Raw genomic sequence first — 26,908 nt, forward strand, 5'->3', positions numbered from 1 at the left:
CCTCCTTCCTCCTTCCCCCCTTCACCTCTTTCTCTAAAGATAGAGAAGTATCTATCTTTAGAGATAGAATAATAAAAAAAGAATTTCTATGAAGAAAGCCCACCGAAAACATGATTTAAGATAAATAAAAGCAGTTTATTAATTTTCCAATTCTTCTATGCTTTTGGCATCTGAGAAAATGCTAATCTTTAGGATTTAGGCAGAAATGTTACAGAAAGCATTAAAAGTTATACCACCACGAATGTGGAAAGATTTACTCTATGGCCCTCATTTAAACCATTTATTTCATTTCAGCCTGAATTTAGAGGAGAAGTAGTTATTATACATGATCAGAGGGAATTTACATAATCTAATTAATGATAGCCACATAAATTGAGGAAATCATATGACTTCTTACATACTCCCCTCCCTGTCCTCTTGGTACTTGCCTGTTTTTGGTATTTTCTGGTGACTCTACAGAGTTAGCTACTTATCATTATTGCTTCAGAACCTTTATAGGTCAGTTTGTGGATATATATGACTATTCAGTAGAAATACAATACAGAATGATTAGGCAAATTTTGTAGCATTTTGGAGAATTATAAAATTGTTGGAAAATTACTAAAAGCAAAGAAATTAGCAAAGGAGGATCTGGCAGAGTCAGGTGATAAATAAATTGAAGAGAAAATTACAAGGTTTATGACACATATATATAGTTCAAAAGAATATGATTTGATAATTAAATGATTAATAAAGATCCTTGGGAAAAATTAATGAAAACCATGAATATTTTTGTGACGGTGACCCTTCTTACGATGATATGAAAATAAGTAGGCTTGAAGAGAGGACTGCCAAATTATTATTGTAATTTTAATAGGTATTTTTAAATATAGTGGTATTTACATACAGAAGAGTTTGTACAATATATGTGTACTTTAAAGAATAGCTGTTCCTGGAAATAGAGCATTCTCCAGCACCCTAGAGGCCTGCCTACCAGGTACCTTTATTGATCCTCTCTCAACCTTTAGAGGTTAACTGTTATCTTTTGTCCTGATCTTTTCCTTGCTGTTTTTGTTTTAGTTTCATTATTTCTGTCTACTTCACTAAGTAAAACTTAATTTGTCATTTAAAATTTTCATATAAATGCTAGCATTTATGTAAATTCTTTGCTGTCTCGCTGTTTTTGTTCAATACATGTGTATGATATTCTTACCATGATGTGAGACTCTAGTTCATTAATTTTCAGTCCTGTATTATATGCCTATAAAGTGAAGGAATATATATTATGTTAGACACAGTTGATACTTTGTTCTTTGTCTAAGGGCCTAAAAATATTTTTTAACTCAGCAAATACTTTGTAAATGGCTATTGTACTGTGCACATTTTTTGTTTGCTTTTAGCGCATGTGACAAGAGAACCAAATACTGAAAGCTTAAACAATACTGAGCTTAGTATTTCAGTGTGTTTGATTTTTTACAATCTTAATTTCTGTGTCTCTAACATATCCTGAAATATTTAAAAGGAGAATTCTGACCTGAGGGGAAGGTTCAGGACAAATATGGCAAATGTCCTTATCTATAGTTACTGTAAACACTTAAAACAGTAGAAAATGGACAAAGGAAAGAAGAAACATTTCACAAAGATATAAAAACTAGTATGCAAGAAAAATGTTAGCCCTGGCTGGTGTGGCTCAGTGGATTGAGTGCGGGCCGATGAACCAAAGTGTCACTGGTTCGATTCCCAGTCAGGGCACATGCCTGGGTTGTGGGCCAGGTCCCCAGTGGGGGGTGCTCAAGAGGTAACCATTCATTGCTGTTTCTCTCCCTTTCTTTCTCCCTCCCTTCCCCTCTCTGAAAATAAATAAATATTAAAAAAAAGAAAAAAAAAGAAAAAAGTTAAAAAGCATAAAGGTTTTAACATTTGTACTAGAATTAAAGTCTTTTGATGACACCCCTTTTTCCTTTATCTCTTTGTGGAACCCAGTGATTTTCAGGCAGTTACATTTTTTAAGAAGGCTGGTTCAAGAATCTACAAAGCCAAAGTCAAGTTCTTTAAGTTTTTATTTTCTTGCATTTCCAATTCTTCTAATACAGATGATTTACTATGTCACCATGGAAGGACAGCATTAGAGAGTGTACGTGGCAGGGTAAAATTAAACACATGCTCACAATCAAATTAATGTATTTCATCTGTCTTCAACTAATAACAATCTGTCATGTTATCTATCTGAGTAGGAGCATAAACAGTTTATTTTGTGTTTGGAGTAACTTCCTGGAGGTAGTTAATGTGACAAGTAGTTTGTTTGAATTGAGTATAACCAGATCAACACTCTAGATGTTTCCTTGATAACCTAAAAATTACTGTGAAAAATCTGTGCAAGTGCTATATTTGTATTTTGTTTCTGCTTCTTTAAGTTACATAGTGACATATTTTATAGTTGTTTCACTGAGAATGTTCTGTTTCTGACATCATGTGAACTGAGGAGCAAAAATAGTTTATACTTTTAATATGTCCTCCCATTGACAGGGAAGAGACAATGATATAATTAATTAGCATCATATAATACTTTCCATTTTTAAAAAAAAACATGAAGTAATACATTCTGATGTGAATAAAAAAGTCATATTCATTATACAATATGTTCTTGTAGCATGTTGAAAAATGAATATTTAGGAAGATAGGAATATTATAAAGCCTCAGGCTAATATAAAAAGTAATGTAGGTAATCATAATGTTTTTAAGAATTTTAAAGTTTACTTAAAATTTTACATCAGTCTGATCAGTAGCCCTGATTATTATTATACACTTGACATATCTATTTGTTAAACTATTGTTACAGTTCATACTGTGTTGTGGAAGACAATTCTGTTATGTTAGAAGTCCTGTAGATAGGTGCAGTGGAGATTCTGAATGAGGATCCATTGTTACAGTTCATACTGTGCTGTGGAAGACAATTCTGTTATGTTAGAAGTCCTGTAGGTAGGTGCAGTGGAGATTCTGAATGAGGATCCATTGTTATAGTTCATACTGTGTTGTGGAAGACAATTCTGTTCCTTATGTTAGAAGTCCTGTAGGTAGGTGCAGTGGAGATCCTGAATGAGGATCCATTGTTACAGTTCATACTGTGCTGTGGAAGACAATTCTGTTATGTTAGAAGTCCTGTAGGTAGGTGCAGTGGAGATCCTGAATGAGGATCCATTGTTACAGTTCATACTGTGCTGTGGAAGACAATTCTGTTATGTTAGAAGTCCTGTAGGTAGGTGCAGTGGAGATCCTGAATGAGGATCCATTGTTACAGTTCATACTGTGCTGTGGAAGACAATTCTGTTATGTTAGAAGTCCTGTAGGTAGGTGCAGTGGAGATCCTGAATGAGGATCCATTGTTACAGTTCATACTGTGCTGTGGAAGACAATTCTGTTATGTTAGAAGTCCTGTAGGTAGGTGCAGTGGAGATCCTGAATGAGGATCCATTGTTACAGTTCATACTGTGCTGTGGAAGACAATTCTGTTATGTTAGAAGTCCTGTAGGTAGGTGCAGTGGAGATCCTGAATGAGGATCCATTGTTACAGTTCATACTGTGCTGTGGAAGACAATTCTGTTATGTTAGAAGTCCTGTAGGTAGGTGCAGTGGAGATCCTGAATGAGGATCCATTGTTACAGTTCATACTGTGCTGTGGAAGACAATTCTGTTATGTTAGAAGTCCTGTAGGTAGGTGCAGTGGAGATCCTGAATGAGGATCCATTGTTACAGTTCATACTGTGCTGTGGAAGACAATTCTGTTATGTTAGAAGTCCTGTAGGTAGGTGCAGTGGAGATCCTGAATGAGGATCCATTGTTACAGTTCATACTGTGCTGTGGAAGACAATTCTGTTATGTTAGAAGTCCTGTAGGTAGGTGCAGTGGAGATCCTGAATGAGGATCCATTGTTACAGTTCATACTGTGCTGTGGAAGACAATTCTGTTATGTTAGAAGTCCTGTAGGTAGGTGCAGTGGAGATCCTGAATGAGGATCCATTGTTACAGTTCATACTGTGCTGTGGAAGACAATTCTGTTATGTTAGAAGTCCTGTAGGTAGGTGCAGTGGAGATCCTGAATGAGGATCCATTGTTACAGTTCATACTGTGCTGTGGAAGACAATTCTGTTATGTTAGAAGTCCTGTAGGTAGGTGCAGTGGAGATCCTGAATGAGGATCCATTGTTACAGTTCATACTGTGCTGTGGAAGACAATTCTGTTATGTTAGAAGTCCTGTAGATAGGTGCAGTGGAGATCCTGAATGAGGATCCATTGTTACAGTTCATACTGTGCTGTGGAAGACAATTCTGTTATGTTAGAAGTCCTGTAGGTAGGTGCAGTGGAGATCCTGAATGAGGATCCATTGTTACAGTTCATACTGTGCTGTGGAAGACAATTCTGTTATGTTAGAAGTCCTGTAGGTAGGTGCAGTGGAGATCCTGAATGAGGATCCATTGTTACAGTTCATACTGTGCTGTGGAAGACAATTCTGTTATGTTAGAAGTCCTGTAGGTAGGTGCAGTGGAGATCCTGAATGAGGATCCATTGTTACAGTTCATACTGTGCTGTGGAAGACAATTCTGTTATGTTAGAAGTCCTGTAGGTAGGTGCAGTGGAGATCCTGAATGAGGATGCCTGAATGCCAGTAAACAAATAGGTCTTAGAAAGAGAAGTTGTCACAGGAAACCATCAACAACGTGAAAAGACAGCTTACTGAATGGGAGAAGATACTTGCCAATGGCATATATGATAAGGGTCAATATCCAAAATTTGTGAAGAACTCAGACAGCTAAATACCAAAAAACAATCCAATTAAAAAATTGGCAGAGAACCTGAATAGACAGTTCTCCAAAGAGGACATAGTGATGGCAAATAGACACAGGAAAAGATGCTCAACATCACTAACTACCAGAGAAATGCAAATTAAAACCAAAATGAGATACCATCTTATACCTGACAGAGTGGCCATCATCAGTAAATCAACAAAAAAGTGCTGGCAAGGATATGGAGAAAAGGAACCTTCACTCACTGTTGGTAGGAATGCAGATTGGTGCAGTCACTGTGGAAAACAGTGTGGAGGTTCTTCAAAAAAGTAAAAATGGAACTGCCTTATGACCCAGCAATTCCACTTCAGGGTGAATAAACCCAAAACATTCATTCGGAAGGATATATGCATCCCTATATTCATTGCAGTATTATTAACAATAGCCAAGATATGGAAGCTGCTCAAGGGCACACCAATAGATAAGTGGGTAAAAAAATAGTGGTACATATATGAGATACAATGGAATATTACTTGGCTATGAAAAGAATGAAATCTTACCATTTTAGACAGCATGAATGGACCTAGAAGGTATTATGCTAAGTGAAATAAGCCAGATAGAGAAAGACAAATACCGTATGATTTCACTTATACGTGCAATCTAAAGAACAAGGTTAACAAACAAACAAAACAGAAACAAATTCATAGGTACAGAGCACAGACTGGTGGTTGTCAGAATGGAGGGGGTTTGGGTGCTGGGTGAAAAAGGTGATGGCATTAGGAAGTACTAATTGGTAGTTACAAAATCATCACAAGGATGTAAAATAAAGCACAGGGATATAGCAGTGCCAGGTGGGCACCTGAAATATTGGGAGGAACACTTTGTAAAGTATGTGATTGTATAATCACTGTGCTATACACCTGAAACTAATACAAAATAATGTTGAGTGCAATGTGTAATTGAAAAATAAAATTTTAAAAAGAAAAGTTGGTATAGACTTACCTAATTAGCATGAGTGTGTGTTTTAGAAATCAAAATATAGACATAATCTTAAGCACATGTAAATCAAATTTAATAAATTATTAAAGGTATTTTACTTGCCATGTTTTGGCTAATCATGATGGATCATTTTTAAATATGTAAGTTCACAATTTGTATATACAGCTGCAAGTACTTTGTAAAGGACTTTATAAAATCAGTGCTAAGGCTAGGAGTATCTTATTTCATAATCTTACAGGCTCAGATTTATGGTTTATTGTTATTAATGAATACTTTTAAAGTACTAATAAGTAATAACCAGATATATAATTCCCTTTTTTATAATGAGCATTTAAAGTTTGTATATCTTTATTCTTTTAATTAAAATTTCAGAAAAAAAATTAGATTTTTTAAGTGATCATCACAAAATGATCAGTTTATTTATTTTGTTCTTTCTGCTTAGTTTATTTATTTTGTTCTTTCTTATTTGAAGAGACACCAGCTGGACTTAGAATAGCCACCTTGGCAGACAGGGGAAGCATCATTCTGATTTCACATGCAAAAAAAGCAAGGCTCAGAGTGGCTTAAACCAAGTCCCATCGCCAGTGAGCAGTCCCACCAGCTTCTCTTTCTTAACTTCTGCGGCACTTCCACTGGGTCTGCAGTAGCTTACAAAAAGATATCAGTAAAATTCCTATATTCTTAACATCTTCCTCAAACAAAAGTTTTAAACTTCTTGTTCTGTCTCTTAATTCTCCCATAAGGACAGTGCTGCCTTCTCCTGAAGCCCTGTGAAGTGTGGGTTTTTTCCCTGCTATATGCACCTTATCTCTAGGACTGAAGGTGGGAGAGGTGACCTTCTTATTCCATACTGCTCTTCTCAGATCAGTCTTCATCTTCCTTAAAAGCCCTTAGATTTGATTATCAAGCCATATGGTCATACCTCCTGCCACTTATATTTGTTAGCCAACACCTATATCATTTCCTCGAATTCCTTGAAGATTTTGGCTCCTTGGTCACAGTCATTCTGTTAGTATGCTGTCATAATTCTTAGTAATTTCAATATTAATACAGATTACTCTAATACCTTGGTCTCTCAGTTCACTGAATTCTCCATCTCCAGTCAGGTTGCACCTCCCACACATCTACACAGACATAATTATTCTGAAGATTGAGTTGGTATCAGTGTCTGTACCCTCTTTTTAGTACCAATTTCATGCATCCCAGTCTCTGTTATCTCGTCTTTCCAGCTCACCTCCTTTAGTAACACAACTTCAATAATGTTTTAAAAATCCACGTAAGACCATAAAATCAGTTGATTTACCAATTTTTCATTTTCCTCCACCCTCTTCTTAATTGACTTAGATTCCCTGTTGAACAAATGTAATCACTACATTGCGTTTGCTATCTTCAACTCACCTGTTTTTCTTTTCACATGTTGTACAAGGTTGGGAAAACCTTAGCTCTACTTAAATCTCCATCCACTCATGAAGCTAAATAAATGAGTCTGGAGCAAACCCCACAAATACACCGTCTCACTTTAAATTCAGGTTAACTATCTTCAAGTGACTTTTCTATATATTTCAAATCCAGCAGCAAATCCTATTTACTTAAAAAATATTTTATTTATTTATTTTTAGAGAGAGGGGAGAGGGAGGGAGAAAGAGAGGGAGAGAAACATTAGTGTGTGGTTACATCTCGTGTGCCCCCACTGGGGACCTGGCCTGCAACCCAGGCACATTCTCTGACTGGGGATTGAACCTGTGACCCTTTGGTTCCCAGTCTGGTGCTCAATCCACTGAGCCACACTAGCCAGGGCACAAATCCTATTTACTTTTTATTCCAAAAATATTTTGAGAATCTGCCCCACTTTTTACTATCTCTGTTGCTTACCACTCTTGTCCTAATTACCATCCTCTCTTTCTTAGATTATAGCTCCCTCAATGTCTTCTCTGCTTTACATTTGTCCCTCTGTAGTTTATTCTCAATAAAGAGCTCAGAACCTTTTAAAATGTGAGTCAGATTATAACTTTTTCTTTTTTTATCACAACCCTCCAGTAACTTCCCATCTCTCTTAGAGGGGCCTACACCCTCTACATGATCTGGCCCTGGCTTTTCAAGTCTCTTTTCCACTGTTTCCCTCTCTTTTGAACTAATTTTAGCCACTCTGGCCTCCTGACTTTTCCTTGAATCTGCGAAAAATAATCTTTCTTTAGGACCTTTGCACTTGCAGTTTTCTCGGCTTGGAAGACTTTCCCCCAGATCTTCTTGCTCCTTAGGCGCCTTAAGGTTTTTCACCTACCTGTTTAAACGAGTACTGCCTCTCACGTACCCTTTATTTTTCTTCCTAAGATCTGTCAGCATTTGCCATACTATATATTTTACTTGTCGGTCATTTTTTCTTCATTACAATGTAAGCTCATTGTTATGTATGCAGCATCCAGGATGGTGCCTGATGCTCAAATGTTTGTTGAATGAATGGATGATCAGTAAAGTGGTTATCTGTTGACAATGTTAAGTGCATGGTTAAACAGGATGTATGGATTGGCCACCAAGTTTTTCTGGCTTTTTCCTTAAGATGTCTCTAGTAGCCATAGTTGTCTTTAACTTGATTTGAAACAATGTTAGATTGTGTTGTGACAGCTGTCAGTATGCTTTAAAAAAAAACTTAATTGGTGAAATTTTCTGTAGCCATTTTAATATTGAAGATGGAAGAAAATATGCAACATTTTCCACATATTCTTTATTAATTCAAAAAAGGTAAAAACAGAACTGAAATGCATATAAAGATGTGTGCAGTATATGGAGAAGGTGCTGTGACTGATCAAATGTGTCAAAAGTGGTTTGTGAAATTCTGTACTGGAGATTTCTCATTGGATGATGCTCAAATTATCCAAATCAATAAAGTTATTGAAAAATGTGTCTTTTATTTTACAGAAAAAACCATATGTACTTTTCAGCCAACCCAGTAGTATGGTTGAGGTAGAAGAAATGGCAAATGGACAATATCAATGCCTTTGTCCTCAATTGCTTAGACATTGGAAGGACATACCCTATGCTTTAACAATAGTTGTCTTTAGTTGATAGCATCTTAAATTTCATTTTCATGGTGGTTTTTCTGAATATTTGGAAAATGAGCATATATTATTGTTATTAGGAAATTGTAATTCCATTTTGTAAAATAAAATAGAACACCTAGGCTCTGGCTGGTATGGCTGAGTTGGCCGGAGCATCATCCCGTTACTGAAAGGTCTCGGGTCCCATTCCTGGTCAGGGCACGTCCTGAGTTGCGGGTTTGATGTCTGGTCTGAGTGCTGTGGGGGCAACCAGTGGGTGTTTCTCTCTCACACCGATGCTTTCCTCTCTTCCTTCCTCTCTCTCTAAGCAATGAGAAGATGTCCTTGGGCAAGGAATATAAAATTATATATATATATGTGTGTGTATATAAATATACATATATACATACATTTGCTAGGCGATATCGTGTAGCAAAATGACGTGGTTCACTGAAGGAGAGAAAGGAAGTCATAGCAGTGAGGGTGTTTTCACATGTATGAGAGGTAGGCGCTGGATAATCATTTTAAGAATGCTCTTAAAAATAAAAGAAAAAAATAAAAATGCAAGAAAAGAAAGATTTTACTAGTGTTTCACTCTAACTATACCTTTGGAATTTACATTTCTGGATTATTTAGAATGAAGTACTCTTAACGAGCCCTCTTAAATGTTGCCCACTAAATTCTAACACAACAGAAGAAAACTTTGAAGTTCTGTGAGGGCCTTTTAAAAAAATCTCTGCTTTCACATTTGTCAGAATCTCAGTTATTTAAAATAATTTTTATATCTTTAATGGTGTTTGATGTTCATAATACTGATGAAGATTTTTTGAGGACCTGGACTGTATCTTTTTCATCTTTGGGTTCTTAGTACCTAGCACAGTACTTGGTATATAATAGGTACTCAATAAATGTTTGTCGATAAACTCAATAAACGCTTTTCCCCCCAAATTGATCAGTGACATACTAGTCTTTTATTGCTAGTTTTATTACAAAAAACCCTCTTGCTTGGATAGTAAATCCCCCAATGCTATAGATAAACTTAGGTGGTAGTTCAGGAGTTCTGGGGACTGGCAGAGGGAGAGAGGAAAAAAAGAGAAAGAAAAAAATTGAACAATGATAGACTGTTCCATCTGAAAAGACAGATACACACAAAATGACAAACTTCATTTAAAAAAAATTGGACAGTGATTTCATTGGGGACTTATCCTACTGATATGACTTGTTCTTACTCTTGTTAAATTAGGAAAGTATTTTAGCTTTAATATTATGATAACCTAGATGTATAAATGTCAGTGCTAATAACTTAGTATGTTAGTCTTCCACATATTGATGCCTATGGTATCTGGACATTTTTTGGCCTGTTCTTGTAAATAAGGTGTTATTGATGTTTAAGAAACAGCAACTTGTGGCCAGAAAAGAAAAAAGCTCCATATTATTCAAGCTAAGCAATAAAAATGGGACTCAGGAATCCCTTCACTAAGCAAAAAATCTCCTAGAGAAAGATCTTGAGCCTACAAACTAAAGACCTTCAATATAATTTTAAAATAAAACCTTTAATGTAAAATGAGAGGACTTTTTAGTTGATAATCAATTGACACTATTATGTAGGCTTACTAGATTTGCAAATTTACAAGTTTTTACAAGTCAGTTGGGTCCCTTCCTCAGGAAATCAGTTTAACTTTTTTTTCCCTATATTGACTCAAAGAGCCTAGTTGTCCTTAAATCCTGTGAATATATTTGCCTTATAATTTGACGGCATTGAGTCAACACACTTACAGGGTTTCTAGTGTTGTAAAAAGAGAAACTGTTCAATAAAAGATCACACTTGAAAAAATAGACTGTGCCGGATAAAACCAGTATTGGATATGAATACTGCGCTTTACTTTAAAGCCCCGACAAGTATTCAAGGAAATAAATGCTTGCCCCTTCCTTTCGACGTGCGTACTTTAGGTTTGGAAAGCAGCTGAGCCATGTCTTTGTGAAATTAAACCATGGCTTTAAATAAGTTAAATAAACTATGTAATATTGATATGTTTTAACAGAAAATTATGTATTTGTGTGAACACCAATTTTTATGAAAATTGCAGAACTAATAATTATTACAGTAATCAAACTGTTTCAATCAAATATACTTGGGTAAGTGCATCTTTCTATTAATCACTGTGTTTAAACTTACTATACTAAGTATATATATTTTTTGAGTATCATCAGTGTGCCTGAAGCTGTGTAGATAATAAGAATGATAACTTTCATTTTTTGAGCACTTCAGTGCTGGTCATTGTGCACTATACATAGATTAATTCTCAAACACTAGGTGTATTTGTTTGCCCTGGTTTTTAGATTTAGGGACAAAGGCATTAAAGAAATTAAGGAAATTGCCCAAGATTCCTCAGCTGGTGTCTAAGCTGGGGTATAATATTGGAAAATAAATCTAACTTGAACATGTTAAAATATATTGATTGACTCCAATATTACATTTTCTTCCTGTTTTTGTTCACCTTTCTAGTTGATTTGGAGCATATGCGAACAGTAAAACCTGAAAAACACTTACGGTTTTGCCAGGAAAATGGTTTTAGTAGCCACTTTGTCTCAGCAAAGACAGGAGACTCTGTAAGTAAAATAATGAATTTTGAATGTTATAAGTGAAGTTTATTTACCTTTATTTACCATTATTTGTGGGAAGCACACTTCTATTATTTAACTTTTGCAACAAATTAATGCTTACTGAAGACATAAAATAGATTAGATATGTTTATTCTGTGTATATTTTATAATTCATTTAACATAATTTTATGGTTGTCTTAGAGTATTTCAAAATATAAGAGTTTAAAAAGAATATGTATCACCCATGATCTTAGCATTCAGAGATGGCCGTTCATAACCTCTTAGGGTTCCTTCTAGTCTTCCTTTTCTGACCCTCCCAAGTATTAGTGCTGCTGCCAGCAGATTGCGTTCACTGAAAGCTTACTTCGTGACAGGCACCGTCCTACTGGAATCATCTCTATTTCGTAGATGAGTCTTAGTGAGATTCTGTAATGGGGGTCTAGGTTACGCAGCTAATAAGTGGTGGAGGTAGGATTCGTAAACCTAACTAGTGACACTTCAGGTATCAATGTATTAACCACACTAAATATTTATTTTAAAGAATTAAGGTCATAATATAGAAATAATTTTGTTTTACTTCTTTATTTAATATATGCATCTGAAGAAAATTTTGCCATGTCATTTAATATTACTAAATGGATTTAATAATTCATTAAATAACTATTAAAAAATCCATTCAACCAAGTCCCTATTATTAGACATACAGGTTGTTTTCAAGTTTTGACATAATAATTTAATGTAAAACTTTGTCCGTAAGCTTTGATGTTTTGACTATTTCCTTTTTTAAAAAATTGAAACATTTTAATTTAAGTGGACATTCAATATTCTGTTAGTTTCAGGTGTACAGCATAGTGGTTAGACACTTATATAACTTACACAGTGATCCCCCTGATTATTTCTTTTAGGTGGATTCCTTTTCAGGAATTGAAACATATTGCAAATTACCACTTGCATATTGTGTGAGTGCCATACCACTACACTCTTTTTTTTAACATTCAGGATTTATTTATTTTTAAATATTTCTCAACTTGGTAGGCAAAAAAGGGGTATTTTGCTATTTAAATTTTAAACACTTTGATTGCTGTTGAGGTTGAATGTTGAAAAATTTCATTACCTATTTTCTGCCTATTACCTATTATCTCTTTGTAACATGCTTTTTTTTAAAAAAAAAAAAAAGATTTTATTTATTTACTTTTAGAGAGAAGGGAAAGGAGAAAGGGAGGGATAAAGAGAAGGAGAGAAACATCTATCAGTTGCCTCTCTCACGCCCCTAGCTGGAGACCTGGCCCACAACCCAGGCATGTGCCCTGACTGGGAATCAAATCAGTGACCTTTCTGTTTGCAGGCCAGCTCTCAGTCCACTGAGCCACACCAGCCAGGGCTGTAATACACTTTTAAAATTGTTGTGACCATTTTTATATCAGGGATAACAACCATTTGTCAGAATTTTTGCAAATATTCTTTACTGCCCAGATTTTTGTTCATTAATTTTCTCGACATATTCAACCAAAAGAAGTTTGAATTTTTCTGTGATTTAATCCTTTCTGATATTTTTCCTTTATGATTTCCTTAATGGTTTTTATGCTCAGGATAAATATTAAATAAAGGGTGTTTAATCTTTTTTTCAATCTGACATTTAAAAACTTGAGCTCTTGGAACCCTTTCCCCCAGAATAACACAAATATTGGCATATACCCACACACACTATTAAAAAAATATAGTATTGATACTCCTTGATAAGTCTATCCATGTATTGGGATTCTACTCTCACTAGCCTAGGGGTCTTTAGCCATTTTAGAATTATTTTAACTTCCAGTATTTTAGCCTGTGTTTAACCACTAAGTATTTTTTGTGTACTTATGTTGAACCACTATTAAAAATTCTCATTTTTTCTTAATGCAACTTTGAAATGGTTTGGTGGAATCACTTTAAGAATTATAAGTCACTTCCAACTCCAGGTTACTTCCCCTCACTTTTCGAGAAGTTGAGCTCCTGGCTTACTATACTTTTCTCTAATATTTCCTTTGTCATAATACTAAGTGATTTCAAATCTTTGCCCTTCACCCACCTCAGCCGCTTAGTCCCATGCATTGTCATTGCAAATCACTGCAGCCCTTCTGTTACCTCATATCTTCATATCAGGCATCCTAGTCACCCACTGCATCCTGTCTTTTCAGCTCACACCTTTGAGTGCCCTAACCCAGTCAGTCTGCCACCTCAACAGGACTTCCAAGACACTGATCCTAATACCCTTGCAGTGTCCCTGACTTCCTTTCATGTCTTAATTTTTCACTCTTCCTAATTTAAATATCATGACCATGGATGGAACTGGAGAGCATTATGCTAAGTGAAATAAGCCAGGCGGTGAGGGACAAATACCATTTGATCTCACCTTTAACTGGAACATAATCAACAAAAGAAAAAAGCAAACAAAATATAACCAGAGACATTGAAATTAAGAACATTGTAACAATAGCCAGAGGGGATTGGGGAGGGGACAGTGGGGAGAGGGGTCTATAGGAGCTACTATAAAGGACACAAGGACAAAATCAAGGGGGAGGGTAGAGGTGGGGGAGGGAGGTGGGATTGGCTGGGGTGGGGTGGAGGGATGGGGAGAAAATGCAGACAATTGTAACTGAATAAAAATAAATAAATTAAAAAAAATAAATATCATGACCAGTGAAAATTGTTGCCATGAGTATACACCCCATTCCCATTCCCCTCTTTCACTTTATCAGACTCACTTTGCCTTACCTCTGGCTTAAATCAAACCCCCACTTTTTTATGGCTGCACCCATGTCTTTGAACGTGGTCAGGGAGAAACACAGAGTCATGCTGGAGTTTTTACTGAAAATTCACCATCACTTACTGGGCCCTTAATGCTGCTTGGTAATTATCCTCCATGATCACAGACCACTGTCTCTCCCCTTCAACTAATGACTGTCTATAGCTTCTCTCCTCTCTTCAAATCTTCAAAACTTCCTTGTCCATTTTCTCAGCTGATGACTGTGTTTCCTATTTTATAATAAATTTGAAACAAGACAACTTCCATGTACTCTTGCCACCACCTTTATCTCACTCTCCTTCCCGCCCTGTATCTGTTCCCAGGTATTGTCTTCTCCGCCATTACTGTGGGATGAACTGCTCATGCTCCTAGCTAAGGCCAGCTTTTTGTCTAGTAATGAACATTGCTTAGTGATTTTCTCCCCTTCCTGCATGATCACTTTTTCTCTTTACTGGATTATTCTATCAGCATACAAAATAGTATGACTTCTCTTGTCTTAAAAACAAGAAAACTCTTGATTCCACATCTTCTCTAGCTATCACCTTCTTCCCCCTACTTCCCAGTGGACTGTTTTGAAAGAGTTGTCTCTTCCTCCAAGTTTCTCCAGCCAGGCTTTTGTCCCTAATATTTCACCCAAACTGCTATTATCAAGGTCACTGATGACCGACTTTTTGCTAAATTCACCGGCTAGTTCTTAGTTCTCATCTTTCTTGACTTAGTTGCAGCATGTAAAATAGTTGATTACTCTTCTCTTTAAAATACTTTCTTCACTTATCTTCCAGGATACCGTACCTCCTGATTTTCTTCCTTGCTAAGTACTCTTTCTCAGTCTGCTCTGCTGATTTCTAATCTCTCCAGCTTTTAAATATTGGAGTGCCCTTGGGCCCAGTCTTTGTGTATTTCTTCTTCTAAATTAATTTCCTTGGTGTCCTCATCTAGTCTCATTGCTTTGTCCATACTCAGTATTCAACTGCCCCCTGACACCTCCACTTAGATGTCTAATAGGCAGTCCCAGTTAATTTAGATCCAGAACTCAGCTGTTGCTATTTCCTCCTCACATCTTTCACAGCCTTCCTACTTCAATAAATGGTAGTTCTTTTACCAATTGATAAGGCCAACATTATATTGGAGTCATCCTTGACTCCTTTGTTTTCTTGACACCCCACATCTGTGTCTATCACCAAGTCCTGTTGGCTCTGTTTTCAAAATATGTCTGGAATATGGTGATTACTTTTTACCATCTGCACTGCTATGACTTTGTCTTAAGCCTTCATCATCTCTTATTTTGTGTCTTTGCTGGTGTCTTTTTTTTCCTTTTTATCCTCACCTGAGGACATGCTTACTGATTTTAGAGAGAGGGGAAAAGAGGGAGAGAGAGGGAGAGAAACATCAATGCTGGAGAAGAACATGGATTGGTTGCCTCTCATACGCGCCCTTACACAGGACCAGACCCTCAACCTTGGCATGTGCCCTGACCAGAAATTGAGCCCATGACCTTCCAGTTTATGGGATGACGCTCCAGAACCAATGAACCACAGTGGCCAGGGTTGGTTTCTTCTTTTGTACCCTGATCTTCTCTGCTGAATGCACAGTCCAGCAGCCAGATCGAACCTGTTAAAATAGAAGTCACATCAAGCCACCCTCATGGCTTCTACTTCACTCAGAGTAAAAACCAAAGTCCACCAGGTCTTACATGATTTATACCTCATTAATCTCTTTGCTCATTTCCTTTTACAATCCCCTCTTTCTGTCTGTTACACACACTAACTTTACTGGTTTTCCCTAAACATTGCTCATCAGTGATCCATAATATATGGTACTTTTTGAGGTGCAAATGACATAAGCCTTTCAGAGTAAGTATCTCTTTTTGATTAGAAATCAAAATTAAATTAATAAAATTGTGATAAATATTCACTAAGTAATCTTGAGATAAGTAGGGATAAAAAAATGATAGTACACTTTTGAAGCAAAGACAAGTTATCCATTATAGGTAATTTCTGGCTTGCAGCTCTGGGAATCAGAGTGGACTCAGCATAAGCTAACCATGTATGAAAAGGCTGTTTATAGAAAAGTGTAGAGTTTTGTTTACAGATAATGGAGTAAAATGCATCTTTATTCTGAACAGATAAAATACAGTAAGGATTTCTAAGTTGTTTTGCTCCAGAGATGTGGAGAATTAATTGACTTGATGAGGGCCACAAAGACTATTAAAGGGATAGGCTAAAGCCATATCAAAAGACAGATTTAGAGTTGGCAATGAGAAACTCAGGTAGGAAAGTACAGACTAATGCAGTCCTATTTTCTGTAGCACCTACAGGGATTGGTTTTGCTAGTTTTTTTTTTCTTAATGTGGGACTTGTAATTGTCTTATGTTAAATCTTTAAAAATGTAAGTGTTTAGGGATTAATGTATATGTGTAGACCAATTCACTGAATATCATGAATTTTCAAATTATGGGTTTAATCATTTAAAAAATCATTACACTTGAAGTCTTGCTGTATTTGACAAATAAAGCTATTTTTGGAATAACCTGGCATATCATATTTTTGCAATTCTTGCTGTTTATCATTGTTTGGGAACTTCAATTTATTTGAAGGTAACTTAAGCATGCCTGTTTTAAATCATTTAAACCTATTTTTGGTATGTAGGTCTTCCTGTGTTTTCAGAAAGTTGCTGCTGAAATCCTTGGAATCAAGTTAAACAGAGCAGAAATAGAACAGTCACAGGTGATTATATTGAACTGTACATTTTAAAGAATAATTTATTTCTTAAAATATATTAATTTTTACCCCTGAATTCTTGCACATTTATATATGCTGTGTACATATCCCTAAAGATCCTAGAAATAGATTGTGTGTATGAATGAATCACTGTTTACTGCAGAAGATGGAGGATGTTAACTTTTTGCCAGATTATGATACCCTTGAGATTTCAGTTTGTCCTTTTTGTTGGAAAAATGAGATTAATATAATATAATGGTTAAATAATGGGTTAAGGTGCTGACCATGTTGTTGTTTTGTACTTAAGTTCTTCCAGGATTACTGTACAATATTTTAAAAATATTTCATACACAATCCCAACTATATTTTAAAGTCTCAATTAGAGTTTTCTCTACTTGACATCTTCCATGTTTGCTTTGGTAAACAGTATTTTTTCAAATTTTTATAAGTCTGTACACTCTATATTCTTAAACATCCTTTTACTTTAATGATATTAATTGTTGATGTTATTTTATTGTTAATTTAATAGTGGTGTTGATTATTGAGGATTTCTGAATTCTTTCATTAGTCTTAGTTAATTTTCTAAGATTAAGAAATGAACATGAATACCAACAGTCAAACATTTAAAAATATCACTGTAATAGTACACCAATTTACATGTTTGGTAGGAAGAAAAATCAACAAGAGCCTATAGTTTGAAGTTAAGTTTCAGAAGTGGTTTGCTTAGAAGCAAAAATAAATTACATTTTTTCAGAATCCCTTCCATTCCATTTCCACCCCATTTTCCCCATCCTTAAATTTTTCTTTAATTCTTTTTGACATAGTTCAGTGTCTTATTTTTATGGTCATTGCACATGTGTGTATGTGTTTTAAAACAAAGCAATTATTTATTAAAAATTGTTATGCTGATGTGGCTGTTTTTAAGACTTGATTAAAATCCTTGGGTCTCTGGAAAGCCGCTACTTTCATTTTTCATTATTCAAAAGACATTTATTTTCGCACTTAACTATGGCCAGGAACAGTGTGAAGGTATTTTGTGCCATGTAAATTGCTCACAGACACATAAAAACGCTTACTTGTTTTTGGCCTAGGAGGTGGGATACAAGAAAGAGAAGCCACATGATTTGCTTGATTACATGGAACTTGGCAGACCAAATGCATCCTCTGCTTTTTAGTTTTTATTTCTAAATGGTGTTTGAAAAAGGATGTCTGGTTAATTAGAGAGTCTATGAATGATGATCAAATAATTATAAATGATGTATTGATCATACATTATATTATGTGGTAGAGTGGTGGGTCTGACAGTGATTTAAAGGAGTTTAAGATGTAGTCCTTGCCTTCAATGAAGAAAATTAGTGTATCAATACCATGTGCCAGGAACCGTGTTATCTCCGTTAATCCCCGTCATAACTCTGTGGAGCAGGTGGCACTTCATTTTATTTTATGGGCAGGAAACAGACTGTGGAGAGGTTTAGCAACTTTGGATCCACTAAGCTGTGAGTAGGCAGTGGTGGGCCTAGGGCCTTATAGCATCGTCCCTAGACTTTTCCACTCTACCATATTGGGGGAGGACTTCCTGGGCAGTTTGGAGTGGGGAGCAGGGGTTAAGAAAATGACTGGGAGAGAAGCTGGCATGAACAAGTTGTAAAGCTTAAGTTGTATTTTGGCAAAAAAGGGCAGTTTGGTTAAAATAAATGACTTTGTGTTGGAGTGTAAAAGGAATTTGAGAAAAGATTATGGAGATTTGTGAATGCCAAGGTAATAAATTTTATCTAACGTATTGACAGTGGGAAATAATTTTTGAAGCAGAGAAATAAATGATAGCAGTTTTTAGGTAGGATTAATCTAATGGGATATTTTTGTGTGGTCAAGTGGAAAGAGATTAAGCAAGGAAAGTAGGTTACTGCCCTCGATGTGATAAGCACCAGAATCAGAGTGGAAGGGAAGGAGTGGATATAAGAGATGTTTCTGAGAAGAATCAGTAGGTCTTATGGAAAGACTGGAGGAGAGAGAGGAGAAGCCCAAGCACTTCTCACCTACAGGAATGGAGAACGGGGAGACCCAGTGATGGGCGGGCCTGCTGGAAGAGAGTGCTGGGCCTGAGCTCTGTGGCAGCGCGCAGCTGCAGTGAAAACTCGAGAGGTGAAGTACACTGGGTACTTTTGAGAGGCAAACTTTATGGAAGCTAGAAGCTTTATCAATATTCACAGTTCACTTGTAGTCTGACTTAACACCTAGGCATGTTTTAACTGAAGAGGTGTCCGCTGTGTTAACTACAAAGTGGGCCGACTTCCCCGCACCTCCCGCCTTGTTTGTTAGAGCACCTCACCTTGTTTCTTACGCAGTGAGGCGTCAGTCAGTCTTCAGTTTGTTGCTGGCATTTATTGGGTTGACCAAAAAGTCCATTACACTTTTTCTGTAAAATAAAGACACATTTTTTCAATTTCACCAATAACTTTATTGATTTGGATATTTTGAATATGTTGGATATCTCCCGCTATTGACTACTAGTGGGTAGAGGCCAGGGGTGCTGCTGAACATCTTCCAATGCATAAGACAGCCCCACAGAAAAGAATTATTTGGCCAAAATGTCAATAAACCGCTTCAGAAACCACTTCTGACACATTCTATCAACCACAGCACCTTCTCCACACACTGCACAAATCATTTTTTGCATTTCAGTTGTATTTTTACCTTTCTTTAAATAATAAAGCATACTATCTTGAAAATGTTACTTACCTTCTTCCATCTTCAATATTAAAATGGCTGTACAGACATTCACTAATTTTAATAAGTTCTTTTTAACGCATGCTAATATGACAGCTGTCACAATACAGTAACAAAATTGTTTCGGATGAAGTTGAAGACAAATAAGAACCACTAGAGCCATTGTATGAAAAACAGCATAACTTTTGGGCCAACCCAATACTTTGAGTCCATTCATTTGAAGATGAATTCAAATGCTAGAGCCTTTCTCAATTTGTCAGAATCCTTTATGTGGAGAAGCCTCAATTTCCTTTCCTGAACCTGATGGATTTGCTGCCTTTGCCAATTACATTATTGATTTCACAGTTAACATTTCTCAGTGGAAACATTTTTGAAAGTTCATTTCTTAAAAAGATGTTTCTAAGAATACACTTGGCAAGCCACATTAAGCAGAGTGTTTTTTATAAATTGAGATATATTTGACATATAATGTGTAAGTTTAAGATGTATAGCATGTTAATTTGATACTGTACGTATTATACTGTGAATGCTGTTGAAGTGATAGTAAGTATCTCTGTAACGTTACATAATGATTTCTTTTCAGTAGTTGGAATAATGAAGTTCTAGGCTCTTAGGAGGTTTGATTGTTCACTATATTGTACATTATATCTCTGGTGCTTATTTACTACTGATTGTAAGTTTTCACCCTTAAATGATATCTTAGGGTGAAATATCCCCCACCTCTCATCCCTGGGTAAACACCATTTTATTCTCTGGTTTTAAAGTTTGGCTTTTTAAAATTCTACCTATAGGTGATACCATACAGCACTTGTCTTTCTCTCTGTGACTTATGTCACTTAAAATAATGGGCTCCAGGTCCATCCATGTTGTAGCAAATGGCAGAATGTCCTCCTTTCTCATGGCTGAATAATAATTCCATTGTGTATACGTCTGCGTGTGTGTATGCCACATTTATTTATCCATTCTTCTATTGTTGGGCACTTCGGCTGTTTCTGTATCTTGGCTGTTGTGAATAACACTGCGATGAATACGATGGTGCATATATCCTTTTGAATTAGTATTTTCACTTTCTTTGGATACCCAGAATTGGAACTGTTGGATCATGTGGTACTTCTATATTTAATTTTTAGAGGAATCTCCACAGTGTTTTTTACAGTGGCTATACCATCTTACATTCTCACCAACAGTGCACAAAGGTTTCCTTTTCTCAACATCTTCGCCAGGACATCTGTTGCGTTCTTGGTGGTAGACATTCTAATAGGTATGAGGTTATAGCTCATTTTAGTTCATTTTAGCTCAATTTATATTTCCCTGACGATTAGCGATGTTGAGCATTGTTTTCATGTACTTCTTGGCCATTTGGATGTCAAGGACTAGGAAAAAACATAAGTTCAGATTTTATGTTTTTGTTTACATTTGCAAGATATACATAAAATAAAAAATATATATGGAGACAGAGAGAGAGGAAGGGAGGGGAGGAAGAAAAAAGGAAGGAAGGAGGAAAAGAAGGAGGGAGAGAGGGAGGCAGGGAGTGGAGGGAGTAAGAGAAAGCAAGCTTGTGCCCAGTTTTTGTGGGTTTTATGCCTTTTAAAATATTCCTGAGGGAATGTGGTGTAATGTTTAAAAGTGTTTTTATTTATTTTATAGAAAAGGAGGAAGATGGTAGACACTCACCAGTCATGTGGAAATGGATGCTACAGTAATTTTGTTGATGACAAATATTTGTAATAAGGCTTTTTAGTCTTAGTTCCATTCACTGACTATTTAAAGAGATTACTTTAATTCTAACCTAGATCATTCCTGTTTGGGGGTCATATAAAGTGAGTTATAAACATATGATGCAAGTTTTGTAAGGAAGAGAAAGGGGAACAGGGAGAAATGAAAGGGAATGCAGTTGATGACTGCAGCAAACGATTTTTGAGGGTCTGCTTTGTGCTGGGACCACACTAGAATCTGAGGGTACGGAGATGAGTAAATTGAAGTCCTTGTCCTCAAGGAACCCCCAGCATAAGTGGGGGCAGGCAGATGTTTAAACAATTAGTGTACCCTAGTTTCTTCATGCCTCACAATTCCCAATTTAGTTGATAATTTTTATTTTCATTGTTTATCTGTCCCTTCTTTTCTCTGTCCCAGCCATTCTTCTCTGAGATAGTGTAAAAGTTAGGAATAGTTAGTAATGCCTAGTTTCCCAGATTGTTCAGATTTTTTTGTTTACAAAGTAGTTCAATCTTGAGGATAAAAAATAAATTTACTACTGCTGTTGTCTAGGAAGTTCAGCATTCAGCTCTTTAATGATGCATTAGGCGGTCTGCAAAGAAAATGCATAGTCTTAGTATCTAGTCTCTTTCTAGTTCCTCTCTGCCAGAGTCGGGTTAAACTGGTGTTCAAACACAAAGCTGCTTTCCTGGCAGGGCCACTTCGTTATTTTCACTCCACTGACTAGTGGCAGAGAATAATGGAGTGTACTTTGTGGCTCCAAAAATAAAAGTTGGTGTTTTGTAGGTAACATTTTCTCTGAAAACATCAGTGAATGACTTTTAAACAAGCTGTCTGCTGTGAAATCACCTGCCATGGAAATTCTGTTTCGCTCTTCACAGGAAGCAAAGCCTTGGTTCTGGCTTCCAGTCCAGAAACTTTGTACAAAGCTTTTTGTCAAACAACCAAGGCCCCCAAGAAAGATGTTGCCTTTTTGGTTCTTCTTGAATTTGATGAAAATTAATGGTGAATACCCAAGCCATTTGTGTTAGTCAGTTCTTTGACCAAATGTCTTGACCAGAGGTCAGTATCTTGGTTGTGTTTATAGGATGGGGTTTAAACCAACATTTTGGAGGATTAATGCGTTGCTTACTGATTGTGAAAATCCCTTTTCTTTATGGTAACCCACAGTTTGTCATGAAACAATTAGGTTCGGGCAGGGCGGATAATGGTGTTCAGCTTTTCACTGACACGCCCTGCCCCCAGTACCTCATGTTGCCATTGGTACTGCTTCTTTTGATAGCATCATGCTGAGTGCCTAGTAAATCATGAGTCTTGTCCAGAAGTTAATACCGCTTGCTGGAGAACTGCAGCAGAGCCCACTGAAAGCTCATACACTGTAGCGCCCTGCTCATTTCCTCTCGGGTGTTTGTTTATTCAGGCTTTATAAATGTTATCACAACCTACAGCCTCCTTAACATGTTTTTCTACATGTGTTAATTATTAGATGCTGTTATGAAGCAAGAGTTTTCTGAAATAAGATTTGAAATTGAGAAGAAGGAGGGATAGTTTCAAGTTTAAATCTTTGGAGAGCATGTTATCTCTGTCGTGCCCACTTGTCCTATGTAGCCTTTTCACTCTAAGGATTACAGCAAACAAAAACCTGACAAAGCATTGATTCTTTATTTAGCAAAACTCTTAGGTTTTTGAGGAGAACAGCTGTTGTGCTTAAATATTGTATGCCCGGATTTTTTTTCAATGATAGAAAAGGGCATTTTGGACTTGTTAATTTTTATATGGAATTTGGAACGTGGATGCTAGGGTTGTGAGGAATGGGGCAGTGAGTAGCATCAGGAGATCTTTGACAAGTAATGAGAATTATTAAATATGCCACAATTGTAAATGCCATATGGCTTTCTCTGATATATGCATCCTCTCCCCACCTCCACAGAAAATTAATCACTCCGTCCTCCATGTTCCCAAACATACTGCAAGTCTGCTAGTAGAACACTTAGATGTACACCTGTGTCTCTTCCCATTCGGGCCACAGCAGCTTGGGAACTGGTCCTGTGTGATTTACCTGCACATTCCCAGGATAGAGGGTCTGGCATGTAGTAGATCCTCAGTAATGTTTGTTGAAGGAAATGGAGTTAATACTTTTACTGCACTTTAGCATAGAAAAGCAGCATAATTCTTGGTCTTTCTCTGAAATACTGTGGATTATATATATTATTTGTAATTGTGATATCAAAACTGGAACTTACAACTTGTAGGAAGTTCAGTAGACATGTCTATTTGAACAATTAAATAGAATTATAAAGAATAATGTTTCTGGGTCTTTATTTTCCTTTTATATGTCTATATTCTGCTGTTTTCTTTTGTGACGTTTAAATTTATGTGCATATTTCTTTTTCTAAATTGGTGTTCCCTTCTATTTTCAATCATTGAACATACTCTCTATTTTTTCTTCTTCATCTCATTTATGTTGTATGGAATTGACAGCATATTGTCAGGGCAGAGATAGTGAAGTACCGGGAAGAAGACCATCAGTGTACCAACTCTGCCCAGAGTTGACTCTGTTCAGTACAGTAGTGCAGGTATTAACGGACAAATTGTTGCAGTTGGTGGGGGAGGGTGGCGAGAACTAGTGAATGCTATCTTGTTCTTTTTCCCTTATGAATAGAGAAGTTCAAATGATTATTGTACATTATTGGAATTAATATTGCATGCGTCCTGTTTTAGAACTTTGAAAAATTGATCCTTTGCCAAGAGACTTATGAATTAAACAAGAAATTGGGAACAAATTAAAATAACATTTCAGTTACTTTCACACGTATTTGTCTTTATGGTTGTGTTTATTACATGTGCAGTGAAGTGGAGAAGGGAGGCAGTTATTTCATTATTCATTCCTTACCATTTTTCCTGAAATAGCCTGGTAATTGAAAGAGTATTTTTAAAATTTGCCTTGAATTACCCTTCTTTGTATGCTTGTTTGTGCAGACTAAGTAAAAGCATTGAAAACAGTAAAGTATTTGTTTTAATTATTACTTAGAGAGGAATATTAGGGCATATTGCTAAATTTATCATTTAAGATAATCCTTGAATGTGGGCTAGAGGGAAGGAAGGAAGAGTTAAAAGTATCTCTTGGTTTAAATTATTTTAAAAATGAGTATGCGGTAACTTTTTAAAATTCTTATTCTATATTTTGATAGTCATTATTCAGAACCCATTAATGAGCAGTTTGAAAGTAAGTTAGGGATTTGGGAGGAAAGTTTTAAAAATTGGCAGTTTTAAATATTGGGTTTCTCAAAACATTTCTCCTTTATATGTGATTCCTCTTTAACAGTTATACCCCTCCTCACTAACTCGCTAATTGCTGTAAACATTCTAAAAAATGTTATGGCTAGGGATAGTGGCTTATGGAAATATTAATAAATAATGACATTTTTTACTTTGAAATAACAAAGTCTTGTCTATCAGTTAAAACATATGAATGATTAATTTTAATTCCTTATGTTAAGTTATAACCAGGATTTGATATTTCATATTAATTTGTCGTTTTTTTATTAGACTTGTGATAACCTCAAACTTATGTCATAAAATCAGGGAAGACTCAATAAAGAAGTTGTTACTTAAAAAACTTAAAAAACCAGCCCCTTCCCTCCCGACCCCAGCTCTGCATGTTTCTTCTGGTTGATTCTTCTAATATCAGCTCCTGCTTCATTTATGATGTCTGTCATGAGGAGTTCACCTAAGTTCAGAAAATAAAAATATACTTTAAGGAGCTCTTTCTAGATGTTCTGATGTCCTGATAATAACCCTGTTTTCTTTTACGACAGAGGGTGGTGAAGGCAGACATTGTAAACTACAACCAGGAACCCATGTCAAGGACTGTCCACCCTCCCAGAAGCTCCATGTGTGCCGTTCAGTGAGCGCGTTTTTCTTTGGTATTGGCTGCTCCGCCTGCCCTCCGCCTCCGTGTGGGCCAGAGGGCCGCTAGGAACTCGTTTTATCAGTGACCGTCTCTATAGTTCAGTTAACACTTTCCTCCCGACCCGCTTCATCATTAAGTGTTGCCTCACAGCCGCAGGCAGCTCCTTGGACTGGAAAGAATTCAACTTTGGGACCACACACTTTGAATTCAAAATGGAAAGCCCATTCTCTGGAATTAGACTGCTTCATTGAAAAAGAATAATGTTGGTTCTCCTTAATGTCCTCATTTCTTTTTTACCCAGATGTCAATTTTTTAAACAAATATGGAAACTATCCAAGTGTTGATGACCAGCCAGGATTTCGCCACTGCACATTTTCATTTTCTTATCGGGGCTCCCACATGGCAAAGCGTGCTTCGGAGTACAAACGTTTAAACAAGTAATATACTTTTATCTACAAATACTCAAGAAGGCAAATCTTTTGCTGTCTATAGTGAGTGAAAATATACAAAGCTGTATCTAACTGAAAATGCTTGAAATAAAGCTGTAATAGAAATATATTTTTTTCATTTTTTTAAAAAAGGACCTAAATTGTTTATATTGTATCTATAGCTCACAGAGTGGTGAGTGTTTGATACTGTATTTTTATCACTGTATCATGGTCGTTGTGTATTGCGGGACGCTCAGGTGAGAGGGCTTTGTGGAGTTTGGTTAGCGTCCAGCTGGTGCCCCACAGGACTCGCTCCTGCCCACTGCATCCGAGTGCCCTCGGGACGGGCTAGGACTGTTGTTGGATCATTGCGGATCGGACTTGTACCTGATGTTCAGATGTTTTCCTTCTGCAAATAAATTTATTTAATCTACTTTTTGCGGGGATTTTTCTTTCAGCCATCTTCCTTCTGGTTCCAGAACACAAAGTGTATTTACTGTAACATCAGGGATTGTGTGAAGTTTAATGCGCACTCAGTCACTTGGAGTTTCGAGGTTGCTGTGTTGCACGGACTCAAGTCCAGACTCCGTGGCCTGGCATTCCAGGGGCTGCACGGCAGCGAGTTCTCCCTCGCTCATCTCCTGCCAGCCCTCTGTGCGTGCCCTACCGCTGCGCACAGAGACTCACCCCTGTGTGCTGCGTGCTGCTCTGCCTTCCTGTCTGCCTGCACAGGTCCCTCTGCCCGGAGCTCCTCCCTCCTCTCCAAATGCCCTCTGCCAGCCTGCCTTTGGTCATCACGAGGGCCTGGCTCTGTCTTGGTCACAGCTGTGTCCTGTGTTTGTGCCAAGGCACAGTGCCTGGCGTGGTGGGTGCTTTGTATTTGCTACATGGGAACAGGAACGAATGCTGCCCTTCCAGAAAGTTTCCACATCTGCATAGCCCAGAGTTCCACATGAGCACCTCTCGGGTGGCCATTGTTCTTCCTGCCCCAAATCACAGTCATCTGGTCCCTGTGTTTTATTGTTTAATAGGTCACGTGCTTAAGGAAGGGTAGCTCTAGATCTGTTCTAGTCCATGTCTCTCAGGTTGGCCCCGGCAGGGTGCCTTTCGCAGTTTCTGCTACAAGTGTGTGCAGGAATTTTGGCCACCTAATTTTACAGCTGTAAGAACTTTTAGAAAACTTGTTATTTCACAAATTGCATGACTAAGGAAACTGAAGTT

The 26,908-nt window shown here is 36.8% G+C and overlaps 1 protein-coding gene across 3 annotated transcripts in view; it reads left to right on the forward strand.

The window, feature by feature from the left end:
- RAB28 (RAB28, member RAS oncogene family) overlaps positions 1-26,120 on the forward strand; it is an 81,623-nt gene extending 55,503 nt beyond the window's left edge. The window contains exons 5-7 of one of the 3 annotated variants that reach the window (XM_024573779.3): positions 11,301-11,404; positions 16,832-16,909; positions 25,165-26,120. In XM_024573779.3, the coding sequence (XP_024429547.1) occupies positions 11,301-11,404; positions 16,832-16,909; positions 25,165-25,257 (275 nt within the window). In that variant the 3' untranslated portion in view covers positions 25,258-26,120. The remainder of the gene's footprint in view (positions 1-11,300; positions 11,405-16,831; positions 16,910-25,164) is intronic. The other 2 variants (XM_045182976.2, XM_045182977.2) reach the window with 2 other exon arrangements.
- Positions 26,121-26,908: the final 788 nt, after the last annotated feature.

The sequence above is a fragment of the Desmodus rotundus genome, chromosome 4, assembly GCF_022682495.2.
Source record: "Desmodus rotundus isolate HL8 chromosome 4, HLdesRot8A.1, whole genome shotgun sequence".
Classification (NCBI taxonomy): domain Eukaryota; kingdom Metazoa; phylum Chordata; class Mammalia; order Chiroptera; family Phyllostomidae; genus Desmodus; species Desmodus rotundus.